The following is a 15,313-nucleotide window of genomic DNA, read 5'->3' as shown; positions in this document are numbered from 1 at the left end:
ATTTAATAACCTTGCTTTGTTTTCATAGTGCTTATTTTAACTCTTACCTTCTATTTATGGCAAGTGATACTGGTTTCCCATTTAAGGCAGTGATATAACGATTCTCTTAAAAAATGTGTTTAAGGGGTGGGGGAAGTGGGTCTTGTATCGAAAGAAAATATTAAGTAATAAGTGGCATGTAGATATGGCACAGTGAGAATGCCTGATGTCTGACCTAATTCAAGCCCCTCGTTATTTTTTTAATTAAAAAAAAAATTTTTTTAGAGACGGGGTCTCCCTCTGTCGCCCAGGATGGCGGGAGTGCAGTGGCGCTATCACAGCTCACTGCAGCCCCGCACTCCTGGTCAAGCCCGTCATTTAAAGGCGGGGAGCGTGCGGGCCAGAGAGGCGGCACACAGTGGGTCCCCGGCAGGGCTCTCGGGGCAGCGATCTCTCAGACTTGCAGGCCGCGAAGACCTCCCTTCAAGCGCGCCAGGCCAAGGCGACTCCCGGTCCCCGCTGGCGACACGTGCGCCGCCCATGTGCGGGTCCATGGGGTCTTGCGGGCACCTGAGCCCTCGGGAAGAGGCAGAGCACGGGGCAGGCAGGTTGGCCACCTGAGGGGGCACCTGGGGATACCCGCGGAGGAGGAGGGCGCGGGGCCGTGGCGCGCGGGCTGCGGCCCCGCCTGGCGCACGTCGCCAGACCCCGGCCGGCAGAGCGGGCTGGCGGCAGGTCCCCGCGGGTCACCTGCGGCCGGGGCGGCCGTGCGTGTGAGTGCGTGCGCAGACGTCAGCCTCCCAGGCCCGTGCCGCCTTCCGGTCACGGCGCGCGCGCCCGGTGCGTTGGCCGCCCCGCAGCGGCCCCGGCCCCACGCGCCCGGACACGCGGAGCGCAGGCTGCGGCGGGCGCGGGCGGGGCCGGGCCGGGCCGCGGGACCCGCCGCCCATTGGCCGGGCGCGGGCGGGGCGGGGCGCCGGGCGAGGGCGGGCGAGCCGGCCCCGGGAGGCAGACGCGGGCGCGGGCGGCGGGACGGGCTGCTCGCGGCGCGGACTGGGACGGAGCGACGCTCGCCCCCGCCGGCTGAGCCTCTGTCGCAGGGACCGCCATCGGGAACCCGGGGGGACCAGAGACCTCGCCCTGCTGGAGAAAGAGGGGCATTCCCCTGCTAAGCGCGAAGGAGGGAGGAGCCAGGGCCCTGCAGAAAGTTCTCCTCTGGGGACAAGGAACAGGTGAAGTGGGAGGAGGAGCCGGGTTAGGGCCAACTTGGAGCTGCGAAACCCTGGGGCGGCGTTCAAGGCTCCCTCCCACACGCGCGCGGAGCTGAGCGCCCTGCTCCTTCTTCAGCTGCTGGCGTCGCCTCCCGGGGAGAAAGGAGCCGAACCTCCGGCGCGGGGAGAGCTGCAGAGCTGCGGGCAGAGGAGGAGGCCGCGGCCGAGCCGAGCCCCGCAGCCCCTTGCACCGCCCGAGCGACCCCCTTGGGGCAGGCAGGGAAAGTAGCAGAGGCGGCCAGGTCAGGTTCGCCCAATCGGCACACGCACACACTCACGCACCCACAGTCACCTCCAGAGGACCCCCCAGAGTATCGAGGGGCCCCTCCTTAATCCCCCGATCCGCCCCTACTACCCAACCCCGAACCCCGGAGCCCCAGGTGGGGACCCTCCATTGGACGTCCCCAAGCCTCCGGGCACCTGGCTCAGCAGGAGGCCTCCGGCTCGGGGCAGGGCAGGGCCGGCGGGGGTGAGCCGGACCCCGCCTGCCGCCCGAGCCCCGCCGAGCCCTCGGAGCCCACCGATGGGGCACCGGCTCCGCGTGCCTCCTCGCCTGGCCGCGCCCACCCCGGCGCCCCGAGCCACGCGGAGGAAGATCCCGGCGCAGTGACCCGGGAGCCGCCGAAGACTCAGGGAGGCTCGGGGACAGGAGCAGCAGGAGGTTCCCCGCACCTCCAGGCGCTTCCAGGCAGCTCTTCTTGCCGTGCCAGAGGCCCAGCCCGGCATTCCCAGGTAGGAGACACCCAACAGACTTGGGGAGCTGGGTGAAGTGGGGTAGCCGGAAGGAAAGGGTAGAGGCGGGGGGAGGAAGGCTCAGTGATGCTTCACACCACCAGAGAGAGTTAAATTGAGCACCTACTACGTGCCAGGACCACTTTATATACTTAGAGAAAATTGAATTCCTTGAGCGCCTACTATGTATCAGCCTGGGTGCTAGACCTTTTATCCCAAGAAAGAAAGATATATTGAACTGCTAGGTTTGGTGCTAGGAGGAGCGTTGTGTTCAAAAGATCTGGAGTAATAGTGAATTTAAATGGGAGGAAACTGAGGCTCAGGGAGGAAAAGGCACTTACTTTCAACACTCCCACCCCTCTGGAGCCAGCTGCAGCTGCATTCCTGCCGGGCTGCTGGGCTGGGCCTGTTGGTGCCTCCCCAGCCCTGGCAAGGACCTCCCCCGAGGAAGGAAGATTAAGCAGCCCCTTTCTTATCCAGAGTTCTTGATCATTTTTTTGGTTGGTGCAAAGTGAGTTTCCTGGATGATTCCTTCCCAGGAAGGGTTTCCTGTACTCAGCTGGCTGGAGGGCCCCCCAGGCAGCTCTAGGGTCCTCTCTGTGCCCTCTCTTCCCCTTGCCCCTAGCCCTGGGAGGGTGACAAAGGGTGCTGTCCAGTACCACATGGGAGGTGGGAGGCTGGCCAGCTCGGGGGCCCATGATTCCAGCTTCCCCTGGTGTCAGAGAGACAAGGTGGTCTGAGATTCTCCCAAGACTTCTGCCTGCACTCCAGTCCTGCCCCACCTGGCTGCTGCAGGCAGCCCCACAACTGCCAAGGGAAAGTGCCACAAAGTAAGGAGCCCAGCATTTGTTCAGGCTTGCTGTGTGCCAGGAGCCAATCTGCCTCTGCACTTCTCCCTGAAGCCTCAGGGCATGCAGTGGGTTTGTTTCCACCATACCCATTTAGCAGAGGAGTAACCTGAGCCCCGGTAGGCCCAGTCGTTTGCCCAAGAAAGAGAGATATTGAACTGCGAGGTTGGGTGCTAGCAGCTGGGCTGGTGAGAGGCAGAGCTGGTCTGCCGGAAGCTGGTGCCTGCCGGCTTTGCACCGTTGAGCTGCCAAGGGTGGTGAGGCTGGCTCTGCCAAGCTCTCAGGACTCCCTCAGTGTGGGGCTGGAGGCTGGAGAGGCGGCGTGTGTGTCCACGGAGGCCGGGTGTGCCTTGGTGGAGGGGACGTGGGGGGCACACAGGGAGGACACATCCGTACTCTTGTCCTGCGCTCCCTGCCCATCTGACCCCTCCATCTTGCAGGCAGGCCCTGGGGGAGGGGCTCAAGGTGAATCCACAGGTGCCTGTGCTGGGGACTGGCTGGCAGGGTTTGGGGAGCGTCCTGGGCAGGGAGCCTGCCCCCGCTGCCCGTGGGGAGAGGGAGGGAGGGAGACGTAATATGCCTCAGGTCATTCATTCCCTGCCTGACGCCAGCTGAGGCCTCATTGAGTCAGAGCTGTTTTGAAAAGGACTCAGTTTGGGCTGGGGTGGGTTTTCATGGAGGTGAGAGCACGGGCTTTGGAGCCAAACAGCCCGGAGGTCATCTGCTGTGTGAACTGGGGCAAGTGACTTAACCTCTCTGAGCTTCAGGGTCCCAGTCGCCATCAGTCAGGTGGGTTGATGGCGGTCCCCCCTCACAGGACTGCAGTGCAGTCACTGGCATGACAGGTGCCTGCTTGGCGTGGTTACTGTCCCCCAGGGCAGCCCCACCTCCTCTTCCCCAGGGGACTTTCTGCCTCCCAGCTGCCCCCAGAATGGCCCTGTGGCGGGAACAGCAGTCAGTACTTGCATTCAGGTCTCTGTGCTGCTGGCGGTTCCTGTTGAGCCTCCACCTGTCTGGGCCTCCGGGGTCAGACTCTGAAGTCCCCAGGGGCCTTCAACTGTCTGCTGCTCACGGCGTGGGGCCCGCACGGCTGAGGACTGAGAAGCAGAGCCGGCGGCAGGGGAGGGACGCAGTGCCCACAGGCTGCCCACGGGCCTCCGCTGGGGCAGAAGGGAAGAAGGATGCGGGGGCGGGGGGTGGAGCCCACGGAGGCACTGTCACCTGGTGTCCAGGTGTCTAGGTGTCTCACACAGCCCCACGTGGCTGCGGCCATGTGAAAACTCAATCTTCTCTCAGAGAAAAAAGCCACTATCTTTCTTCTCCTTTACCCCTCTCGGACTCCCTCCCTCTCCCCGCCTCCTCTCTCTGTCTCTCCGACTCCCTGCCTCCTCTCCCTGCCTCCTCTCTCCCACTCTCAGAGCCCATTCAGTCACTGGTATCAGCTCATCTGTAACAGGAGCTCTGGGCTGGAGGCTGGGACAGGGCAGTGACAGCGACAAACACCATTCCTGGGGGCTGCCAGCTCTTTTCCTCTCCTCTGTCTAGACAGGTGACCACCAGCAGAGTCAAGCTCCCTGCAGAGAGACTTGGGGAAGGGGCTGTCACCAGTGGGGCCTCTTTTCCCACCCTGATGGAGGCTGAGGGGGCTCCCTGGTGGCCTGGCAGCCGCTCTGTCCACGGCCACCCACAGGTGTGCCCTAGGGGGACCGCCTGTGTCCTTAGAGCAGCCCCCGGGCAAGCCAGGCAGGTCGGAGCTGAGGGGAGAAGGTCCCAGAGTGGGGCTTCGGGTGAGCCCAGAGGCAGACCATTTGCCATTTGATTCATTCATGGATCATTTATTGAGCACCTGCTGTGTCGCGGCATGGCAATCCTGTGAGATAAATACAAAGATGGCTTTAGGCATGACTTGGGTGGGGGATGAGGGGTCTTGGGCTTAGAGTTACCACCCAGACTCTCTTATTATCTTGCAGCCTTGAGCGTCAGGGCTCTTGTTTGTGAAATGTACCTCACAGGGAGGTGCTATATCCATAACACAGGGCAGACTGCCTGAGGCCACATCCCTCCTGTGCAGGTTACTGGCTGTATGACTGTGGGCAAGTCATTTAACCTCTCCATGCCTCATTTTCCTCATCTGTAAATTGGGGGATAATACTACTTGCTTTCTGGTGGTTACGAAGGGGTGAAGTAGGCTAATATGTGTGCAGCACTTAGGACACGCTGGCATTTAGTAACTGCAAAATAATGTCACCTTTGCTGATTTCCATACTTAGCGAGTACTTGACACACAGGGTGGGCTTGGGTAATGGCAGTCCTTGTTGTCACGGCCCCAGAGGGCGGTCAGCGAATGCTGAGCGGGCTGATTGTGTGGTCTCCTTGCAATTCATTCACTAAGGTCAGCTGGTAGCTTGGAATTGGCCCTGGTGGGAGTATTTAGCCATGGAAATTGACAAATGCTACCAATCATGGCTTTTAAAAAGGGTCTTTTTGAGAGCTGGTTTATTGTACAGGGGCTGGCAGTTGGGCAGGGTGAGCAGACAGGGACATGTGCCAGAAGCCTCGCACACGGGAGGTCTCTCCACCTCGAGTGGCCATCTCAGACTCTCAGCATTGTGGTGGAAAGTTACGAGGTTGGAGAGTGTCTTTGGAGTGAATGGAAGAGACACTCGAGGCAGCTGACTTGGGGCACCTAGGGGTGGGGACTGAGTCTCAGTACATACAGCCCTTGGTGTGAATTGAAAAATGATGCCTCCTCTGAGCAGAAACCGCCTCCTCTGGGATGCAGCCCCCACTTGCCTACTCAGCCGGGTGCCTTGTGCAGTGCTCAACCTGCACAACCTGTGGCAGCCTGCTGAGGGCCAAGGGGAGTGATATTTCTGCAGGTCTGTGTCCATTTGCAGTTCCACGGTTGCAAAGCTCTCCTCTGGAGAGGGGAGGGATTCCTGCTGGGGTGGGAGAATCAAGCCTTCAGAGAGGAGCTGGCATTTGAGCCAGACCCTGAGACATGGGGGAGGGGGTGGACAAGGGTAGGGGCTGGCATGAGCAGAGCTCAGACTAACTAGGGAGACGGGGTCAGGGGCTCTGGGGGCGTGCTGGTGGGTGCTGAGATAGGAAAGGAGGTTGGGCTGGGCTGTGAGTGGCCTTGGGGTGGGCACGATGGAGCCCGTGGAGGTCTGCTTGCCTCCACTTGAGGTTTCGAGCTTGGATCCACTTCAGCCTCTTTGGCCAAGAGCTCCCATAGAAGGTTCTGGATTTGCCCCAGAACCATTAACCCTTGGAGTTGTGAGGGAAGCTTGAGTCACCCATGGTGGCTGGATGTGGGACAGTTGTTCCACTGTCCCACGTCCTCTAGTCCAGGCTGCTGGGACTCTGGGAGGCGAGTGACCTCCTAGGGTCTGGGAGGTGCCAACCTCCGGGCGGGACGTGGAGAGGCTGCTGGCGGCCGTGGCGGGAGGGAGCCGTCCACACTCAGGGTGCGGGAGGAGCCCGCGGGTCGGGCTTAGAGCGCGTGGTCGGGACGCAGCCTTCCCTGTGCCATGTCCTAGAATCACAGGCTCCCGGGAGGCCAGGGTTGGTGAGGATGGATGAACCAGGGAAAACGGATCCTCACAATAGTTGCCATTTTTGAGATCTCACCATGTGCCAAGCCCTTCGCAACAGCCCCGAGCGGGGCTCGTTGTATAGATGAGAAGAGTGACTCCCAGAGCGGTGAAGCCGCGTGCCCGAGACCAGTGGTCAGCGGCAGAGTGAGGGTTCACCCCCGGCCGTCCTGCGCTGGGATAAACCCGTGTCGAGTGGACGGAGGGCGAGCGAGTGGGTGGGCGCAGGAGCGAGTGCAGGAAGGAGAGGGCGAGAACGAACGCGTGGGCAGAACCCCAAGGCCCTTTAGAGAGAACCCCGTCCGGCAGGGCCGGGCCGAGCGCCTGCTGAGCCCTGCTCCCCTCGCGTTTTCTTGCAGCCCCGAGCCATGATGAAGACCTTGTCCAGCGGGAACTGCACGTTCAGCGTGCCCGCCAAGAACTCCTACCGCATGGTGGTGCTGGGCGCCTCCCGGGTGGGCAAGAGCTCCATCGTCTCTCGTTTCCTCAACGGCCGCTTCGAGGACCAGTACACGCCCACCATCGAGGACTTCCACCGCAAGGTGTACAACATCCGTGGTGACATGTACCAGCTCGACATCCTCGATACCTCCGGCAACCACCCCTTCCCCGCCATGCGCAGGCTCTCCATCCTCACAGGTGAGGCCCGCAGGTGCCAGGGCAGGGGCGGGGGCTGGGGTTGCGCAGGGGGTGGGTGCACGTGCTTGGCATTTCGTGCTTTGCAGAGCAGTTGTGTAGCCGTCGTCTGCAATGGCGCTCACGCAGGCCCCTTGCACCGTGCGGCTCGGAGAGGCATTGCTGCTTTCCAAACTAGCGTTGGGGTCGGGGCCTCCGTTCCCTTCTGTTTGACACTGGATCGGTTACTCGTGACTGCAGGGGCTGCCTTCCCGATCAGGGACTGCCACAGACGTGCACTGGGGATATTCCTTTCGAGGGAACGGAATGTCCAGGCTGCTGCCTTCCTCCTCTGGGAGGTGACCCAGCAGAGCTCTGGGACCCAAGGTCAGGGCTCAGGGCTCCTGACACTCCAGGCCTTTTCCGCCTCTTAGAGAGGTGAGGGTAGGACCCAGCCAGTGGTCAGCCACAGGGAAAGGGGCCTGGTGATAGCAACAGTGACAGTGACAGCCGCGCTCACACCTGCCAGGAGCTGTGGGCCCGGCCCCGTGTATTTATATAATCTTCACAACTAACCTGGCAGATAGGTATTTGCCTCCATTTTATAAGTGGGGAAACTGAGGCCCAGAGAGGCTAATAACTTGCTCCAGGAGGTAACACAGCTGGTTGGTGGCAGTCTGGCTCCTGTGCCTTACTAGGAAGGGACCCCATGCCTCTCAGCCCCGTCGGGAGCCGGGGGATGGCCAGGGAGATTATGGGGATTAAGGGGCATGTAGAGACGTGGGCTGTTGCTTCGGGCAGGTCAGTGCGTAGGGAAGAGGGCAGGCCCAGAGACCCGTCTGCCTGGGTCTGAGTTCTGGTTCTGCTGCTTCCTGGTTTTGTACCTCGGACCAAGGGACTGTTGCATTGTGCTTCAGTTTTCTCATCTGCAAAATGGGCATCACATCAACACCCATCTCAAAGGTCATTCATTGTGAGAGTTAAATGAGTTAATATGTGTGCAGTGCTTGGGGAGCAGATAATAAGTGCCCAATAAATATTGGTCTTACCTTGAGTCAGCATTTACAGTGTGCCTGCCACGCGCTGCACAGGCAGTGACAGGGAGGGAGTGAGCAAGTAACTCTCTGGTCATCACTAAAATAACCCCCAAATTAAGACACTTCTAGGCCAGGAAACCCATGCCATGCCCAGCCTGAGCGCCCTGGGCAGGCGGCTTCCTCTTCCAGGCTGTCCTCACTGCCCGTCTGACCCAGATAGCACCCCCACCCCCATCCTCACACCATATTTTGGAGAAAGAACATGTAGATAGAAGAGCCCTGGGTCAGCCTGGGTTCGAATCCTGACTCCACCACTTGGTGACTTCGATGAGTGACCAACAGGCGCATTTAAGCCATCTGAGTCAGCCTCCCCAGCCACACAGCGGGCAGCACCTCACTCCCCCAGCGTGGCTGTGAGGTCAGCCTTGGGCAGAGGACTGAGACTAGTGACAGAGGGAGCGAGAGAGAGGAGAGGGAGCACGTGCATGTTTTCCACGTTCATTTTCGATTACACAAATAGCTCACGAACACCCTGCTGCAAACACGCTGGGTTAGGCTAATACCCAGTCTTTGATCCCCGTCCGCAGTCCCAGGCCCCTGCCCCTCCCCAGGGATGGCCACCCCGGCAGTTTGGTGTGGACCCCTCCGGGCCCCCCGAGCGCATTGGCATTTGTCTCTGCGTGCCTGCAGTGGGGAGTATTTTTGTCTGTCTCTTTTACGTGCATGCAGCATTCTGAGCACATCGTCTCCGCTTGCCGTTTTCACGCACCAGCCCGTGCCTCATTTTCCAACCGGGTCTGCGGCGCAGGAAACTCTGAGAGCCGTTAATTCCACTGGCGGCTCTTCTTCCAGCAGCCGGGTGGCCGGGCTCTGAAGCTTGGCTTCGCAGTCTAGCATTTGAATATGTCAAGGCCACCGAATCCTCAGGGGCCTGGGATTAGCCTGGCGGGATGGCATTTGGCAGCCCAGGCAGGATGGCTGCCAGGCTGACGCCGCCTTGCCAAGTGCCTTTTGAGACAGCCACACCGCGGCTCGCTGCAGCCCGCCTGTCCATTCCGCCAGGCCTGGTGAACACCCGCTATGTGCCGGGTCCCGGCAGACGGGGACGAGTGGGTGACGGCCTCCTCCCCTGCTCCAGAGCTCACCGGTTGGAGCACACTCTCGTCCAGAACACGGTTCTGAGTGTGGCATGTGCCCTTGCAGGTGGGGTGCACAGCGTGCTCTGGGCCCAGGGGAAGCAGGTGGCCATCCTGCCAGGAGCTGGCATTGCTTGACTGTCCTCTTGAGAACTTGGGCCTCTTGCTGACTCCTCTGGGCCTCAGTTTCCCCATCTGTGAAGCAGGGATCTTGTGTCTACACCACAGGATTATTAAGGGTTTAAGCAAAAGTGGAGGAAGGTGCTTCGAGAATGCGATTGTGATCCTTGTGGTAAGATCTGGAAATGGGGATGGAGGCGCCAGCGTAGACAGCACCCCCGGCCCCTGCCCCACCTTCTCCACGTCAGTCCCTGTGTCGGACTCAGCACCAGCCTGAGCGCACAGTGAGTTGCGGAGGAGAGAGCGGGGGCCTCAGCAGCCAACGTTCACTTATTCACCGCTTGATTTATTCAAGAAGCAGAGAGTACCTACTGCGTGCCAGGCGTGGGCTAGCTGACGGCCACATGGGGTTGAAGTCTCAGCCTAGCCACATTTAAGCTGTGTGATCTTGGGCAGGTTGTTTGCCCTCTCTGAGCCTCAGTTTACTCACCTAGAACATGAAGGTAATAAAATCTCCCCGACAGAGGTGTTGTGAGAGTCCAGGGAATGACAGGCCCGGAGCGCATGAGCGAGGCCTGCCTCTTTGCACGTCCTCATTCTCACTGTTGACACCCAGGGTGCTAAACACGGGCCACACTCCATTCCTTATGTCATAAACCCTCAAATAATCCCACAAGGCAGTGTTTTACCTGCACAGGACAGAGGGAGAAATAGGTTTAGAGAGGTTGCGTGACCTGCTCAAGGTGACATGGCTAAGTGGTCTCGAACTCCTGTCCTCAAGCGATCCTCCCGCCTCGGCCTCCCAGCATGCTAGGATTACAGGCTGAGCCACCGCGCCCGCCCCTGTGGCTGGGAAGTGGAACAGGCAGGATGCAAAGCATGCTTTGAGCAAGTCAGGCGGGACCCTGCTTTCAGGGAAATACACTTGTCACTATCCTGATACATCCACTGGAGTCACCCAGCCCTCTGTCCAGCCCTGCAAGGACATGTGAAATGAGTTAGCTGTATTTGAACCAGGCGGTGCCACGTGTTAGCTGTGTGACCTCGGACAGGGGATTCAACCCCTCTGAGCCTCAGTTTGCTGCCCTGGAAAATGGGGAGTGTAACAGCGGCTACCCCACAGTGTTGCCGTGAGGGTCAAGTCAGTTACGCCGGGTGACAGGCTCCGTGTGCCAGTGAATGTCAGCTGTTAGGACTGACGGTCTGTGGCAGAGGGGGGGAGTGGGGTCCGAGCCAGCCCGTGCGCTCACCACCTGGGGCTTTCTCCCCGCAGGCGACGTCTTCATCCTGGTGTTCAGCCTGGATAACCGGGAGTCCTTCGACGAGGTCAAGCGCCTGCAGAAGCAGATCCTGGAGGTCAAGTCCTGCCTAAAGAACAAGACCAAGGAGGCAGCGGAGCTGCCCATGGTCATCTGCGGCAACAAGAACGACCACGGCGAGCTCTGCCGCCAGGTGCCCACCACCGAGGCCGAGCTACTGGTGTCAGGGGACGAGAACTGCGCCTACTTCGAGGTGTCGGCCAAGAAGAACACCAACGTGGATGAGATGTTCTACGTGCTCTTCAGCATGGCCAAGCTGCCGCACGAGATGAGCCCCGCGCTGCACCGCAAGATCTCCGTGCAGTACGGCGACGCCTTCCACCCCAGGCCCTTCTGCATGCGCCGCATCAAGGAGGCCGACGCCTACGGCATGGTCTCGCCCTTCGCCCGCCGCCCCAGCGTCAACAGTGACCTCAAGTACATCAAGGCCAAGGTCCTCCGGGAGGGCCAGGCCCGAGAGAGGGACAAATGCACCATCCAGTGAGCGGGGACGCTGGGGCGGGGCTTGGGCAGTGCCTTAAGGGAGGTGGCCCCAGATGCCCCCTGCCCACATCCCCCCAACAAGGCCCCAGCGGCAGAATTGTTCGAGGACCTTTGGCACAGACGGAGGCTCCCGGGCGCTCAGCTCTGTACGTTCACCGCCTTCTCACCACTTCCCTCCGAGTCCTCTTGGCCATGGTTTCAGCTCCTCGGTGGGACATCACATCCCTGTAGGACAGGAGACAAGTTTGCGCAACGCGGAGCCTTCCTGCCCTTGGGTTGGAAGAAACGCTGATGCCAGAGAGACCAGGGTTCCTGCATCCGGTGGAGCCTCCTGGGGCAGGTCGCAGGATGAAAACAACACCCGGGAGCCGGACGGGAGAGGTCTCCGCTGTCGTGGGAGACCCAGCTTGGTCTGGGTGGCAGCTGGGGAACCGCCTCCCAATCCTGCAACTCCTGCCCTCTGGCGCAGCCCTGTCTACCCCCCTCCCCTGCACATGCACACGCGGGTCGGCCCCACCCCTGGCATGGGGCTCCTTTGAAGGGGCGTGGCCGTGCACTTAGACCACGCCCATCTCTTGACCTCCATTCTCAGCCTCCTCTCCCAGGTCCCTCCCTTGATGCTGTGCTTCGTTGTTGCAGCCATTGTCATGCTGTGTGTAGCAGTAGACATGGGAGTCGTCGTACTGTACGAGCCTAGTCACCCCTCCTGGGCCGGCCTCGCCCACTTCAGGTCCACTGCCTCTGCCGGGGACACCTCCTTCCCCACTCGCAGACGGGGCTCCCTCGGCCTGTCTGCAGCTAGACACTGACCTCCGTGCTGAGCTCCACAGTTTACAGACACTTGCACAAGCGTGGGGCGGGCAGGCCAGGGCGGCTTCTCCTTCATCCTCCCATTTCACAGAGGAGACAACAGAGATTCGGGGGAAAGCGACGTGCCCCGGGCCCCACCCCTGTGCCCTAGCTAGTTCAGGACAGAGCTCTGCTTAAAACTAGGCCATCTTCTCCTGTGCTTGTTCCTCAGGCATTTATTGAGCACCTACTGGGTGCTGGGTCCACTGTGTGCTAGGAAACAAAGAGGGTCCCCAGCCCTGGCCTCCGCTCCACCACCTTCAGCACTCGCAGTGGTTGGCAAGAGCAGTGGGGGAGGGCAGAGCTGAGCTGGGAGAGGTCTGGCAGAAAGCTCCTAGGGGGTCTTTTCCTTGCGCCCAGGGTTGGGCTATGCCGGATACCACCATGGACTCAGGCATGGTGGGCTTTGAACCTGTAAACCAAAGGCCCATGTCACAGGTCTTAACAAATATATTTTGTATTTTAATCTCCTTAAAAATATCGATGTGTAGGGCCAGAGGGAACGTTAGTGATCATCTGGTGAGTCTCTCTGAGGCCCAGAGAGGGTAAGTAACTTGCCCCAGGCCACACAGCAAGTCTGTGAGTGGCAGAAGCAGACTGGCTCTGGGCGTTCAGTGCACTCCACAGTGTGCCCCTCTTCTGATGGTGTCTAACCCCCAACCCTCTCCCTAGGTCAGTTGTGAGGGTTCCTATAGATACTGTGTACATCATGCCCATGTATATACATGTACACACATGTGGAACACAGACGTACACATGCCCCGGCCCAGCTCTGCATACCTACACCTGCACCCAGCCCTGGCCCCTGTCTGTGTCTGTGCTCAAAGCAGCAGCTCCGACCCTCGCTCCGTCCCCCCCACCCCCGACGAGCAGACCAGACCAGGTACCTTGGCCACGCGGGTGTGTGGCTGGCCTCACCGGGTCACAGCCCCTGCCCTGGGTCTCCGTGTGCGCTATCAATTAAAATGGGTTTGTTACAAAGCCGTGTCCTTGACCATGTGTATTTTCTGCACTTCCAAGAGGAAGTGTGCCTCTTCCCCAGCCAAAGCTGTCCCCCCCAAACACCTGCCTGGTGCCCTTGTATGAGGGGGAGGGACAGAACCCCGAGATGGGAGGTCGTGTCCTCCCTCAGCCCCGGCCTCTCTGGGCCCTCTAGGGTGTGTGTCCTCAGTCGTCCTCGTCCCTCTGCAGGAGAGGCCCTGTGTGGACCATTAGCTCCTCGAGGCTCTGTGTGTCAGTCCTTGCAGTTTCCTGGAGAACGGTCATTTTGCCCCCAGGGGACATTGGGCAATGTCTGGAAACAGCTTTGATTGTCCAGACTGGGGGCGGGATGCTGCCAGCTTCTGGGGGGTGGCGGCCAGGGCTGCTGCTCAGCGTCCTCCAACACCCAGGTCACCCACGACTGAGAATTACCTGGCCCCAAATGCCCACGGTGGGCAGCCTCACTTAGACTGTCACTCCTGGGGCAGGACACCGCCCACGTCTGTGTGTGGTGGACACATTGGACAGCTTTCTGGACGGTGCTCAGTGGGGACACAGCAGGAGCCCTCCTGTGCAGTGGACGGGATGAGGGTGGGGACGGCAAGCGGAGGCCGAGGGAGACACTCTTGACCCTGAACATTAAATGTGCCGCTTGGGACCAACAGGTTTCCCTGGGCAGAGGGAGGGGAAGGGGTGTGTGCTTTACAAGTCACCGCCCTGTGCCGCCCTGTCACCCAGCACGGCGGGAAGCCTGCTCATAGTCACCTCGTTTTGTGATGAGGAGTTCAGGTCCAGAGAGCTCAGTGTCCTGTCCAAGGCGGCAGCGCTGGAAGAGTGGCAGGTCGGGGTTGGAAACCCGAGGCTGGCTGACCCCCACGTGGGTGAGGAAAGGGTGTGCGGCTGGGAGATGGGGACAGTTTGTTCTGATCAGCAAATGCCACCGAGCACGATCAGGGGCCAGCCTGGAAACGGAGGTCCAGAGAGACGCAGGGCAAGGTCCCTGCTGGTCGGGAGCTCACGGTCCCTGCTCGGACAGTCACAGGACAGAGGGCCAGGTGCGAGTGGCGAGACCAGGGTGTGGGGCTGGGGAATGCCCAAGCTCTGCCCACCTGGGGCCCCTCTCCCAACCTGTGCCCAGCTGGGGGCCAGCTCCCCTCCAATCCTTTGCCCACGCCAGCCACAGAAGGTCAGTGTGGGAGGCAAGTCCCCTGCACACTTTCGAGGTCCTGGTGTTTGTGAACACGGGCCGTGCAGGTGACACTCCTTCTGCATGGCAGTGGGCACCGCATGTCGGAAGGGCTGCACGAGGGCGGTGCTGGCCCACTGAGCAAGCCCCCCACAGCGTGTCCTGTTGGAGCCTGGCTGGCTGTGGCCATTCCCTCCCTCCATGTGGGTCTGGGGACAAGTCCTGCCGGTAAATGGGAGGTGGGGGAAGGTGGCTGGACCAGATACACCCCAGCAGCCCCTCGCAGCCCTGATGTTCTCTGAGAGGAGGAATTAATATTCCTTTTGCATAGTCCCCAGCATTCCGATCGTTACTAAACAGAACACGCTCGCTCCAGCCCCAGCCCCAGCCACAGTCCCCGCGCCTGCATCCCAGTTCTCACCATGGAATGGGGTTAAAAGCCATGGCCGGCCGTGGCAGAGGAGAGAGACTTCCTGGCAAATGTCATCTTGGTCCTGGGACGGAGGGTAGAATAAGATTGTAGGAAAATTCCCCTCACCGTGAGACCATTTTGAGACAAGCCCAGGATAACCGGCTAATTCCCCAGCCCCAGGAAGGGAGCTAAGGAATCTACGTTCAGAGAATTCTGCGCTGTGAACTCTAAGTGCTAGTTCTGTTCCGCCTCCCTGAACCTGTCACTTACTCAAAAGAAAAACTTCAGTCTGCGTCACGGCCTGGTGGGGGCTGATGGGAAGCCCGCCAGGGGCTCAGCTGCCGGGAATGGGGGAGAGGAAGTATCTGGCCTTCCATGAAGACCTTACTCTGTGCCAAGCACTGTGCTGGGCCTTTTACCTGCATCCTCTTATTGGCTTCTCATGGCAAAGCTATGTGGAAGGGTTATGAATCCCTTTCTAGTAAGAGGGAATGGAGATCAGAGAGGTCAAGTCACTTGCCCGAGGTCGCACAGCCAGGATGAGATAGAGCTGGACGAGAATTTGTGTCTGATTCCAAAGCATGTGTTGCCTCCAGGACTTTCATAACTGAGCCGGCTGAGGTTGGGGTGCAATGTCTGAATGTGCTTCAGGGAACCCAGAGAGTGGGGTGCTCTACCACTCATGGTGAGAGGCGGCTGAGCCACCGTAGCAGAAGAACTTGACTTCTTCATGGAAAAGTCTCTCTGCT

The 15,313-nt window shown here is 60.2% G+C and overlaps 1 protein-coding gene across 1 annotated transcript; it reads left to right on the top strand.

The window, feature by feature from the left end:
- Window positions 1–1,594: 1,594 nt before the first annotated feature.
- RASD2 (RASD family member 2) lies at window positions 1,595–12,966 on the top strand. Its single transcript, XM_045552996.1, has 3 exons — window positions 1,595–1,982; window positions 6,786–7,065; window positions 10,608–12,966. The coding sequence occupies exons 2-3, from the start codon at window positions 6,795–6,797 to the stop codon at window positions 11,135–11,137; spliced, it is 801 nt and encodes a 266-aa protein (XP_045408952.1). The 5' UTR covers window positions 1,595–1,982; window positions 6,786–6,794; the 3' UTR covers window positions 11,138–12,966.
- The last annotated feature ends 2,347 nt before the right edge of the window (window positions 12,967–15,313 follow it).

This window comes from Lemur catta, chromosome 6 (assembly GCF_020740605.2).
Source record: "Lemur catta isolate mLemCat1 chromosome 6, mLemCat1.pri, whole genome shotgun sequence".
Taxonomy (NCBI): domain Eukaryota; kingdom Metazoa; phylum Chordata; class Mammalia; order Primates; family Lemuridae; genus Lemur; species Lemur catta.
The sequence above is the reverse complement of the archived record's forward strand: the minus strand, read 5'-3'. Positions and strand labels throughout refer to the sequence as shown.

Coding starts and splice junctions, on each gene's coding strand:
- RASD2 (XM_045552996.1), top strand. CDS start 6,795: ATGATGAAGACCTTGTCCAGCGGGAACTGCACGTTCAGCGTGCCCGCC. Junction 7,066..10,607: donor CAGGCTCTCCATCCTCACAG/GTGAGGCCCGCA, acceptor TTCTCCCCGCAG/GCGACGTCTTCATCCTGGTG.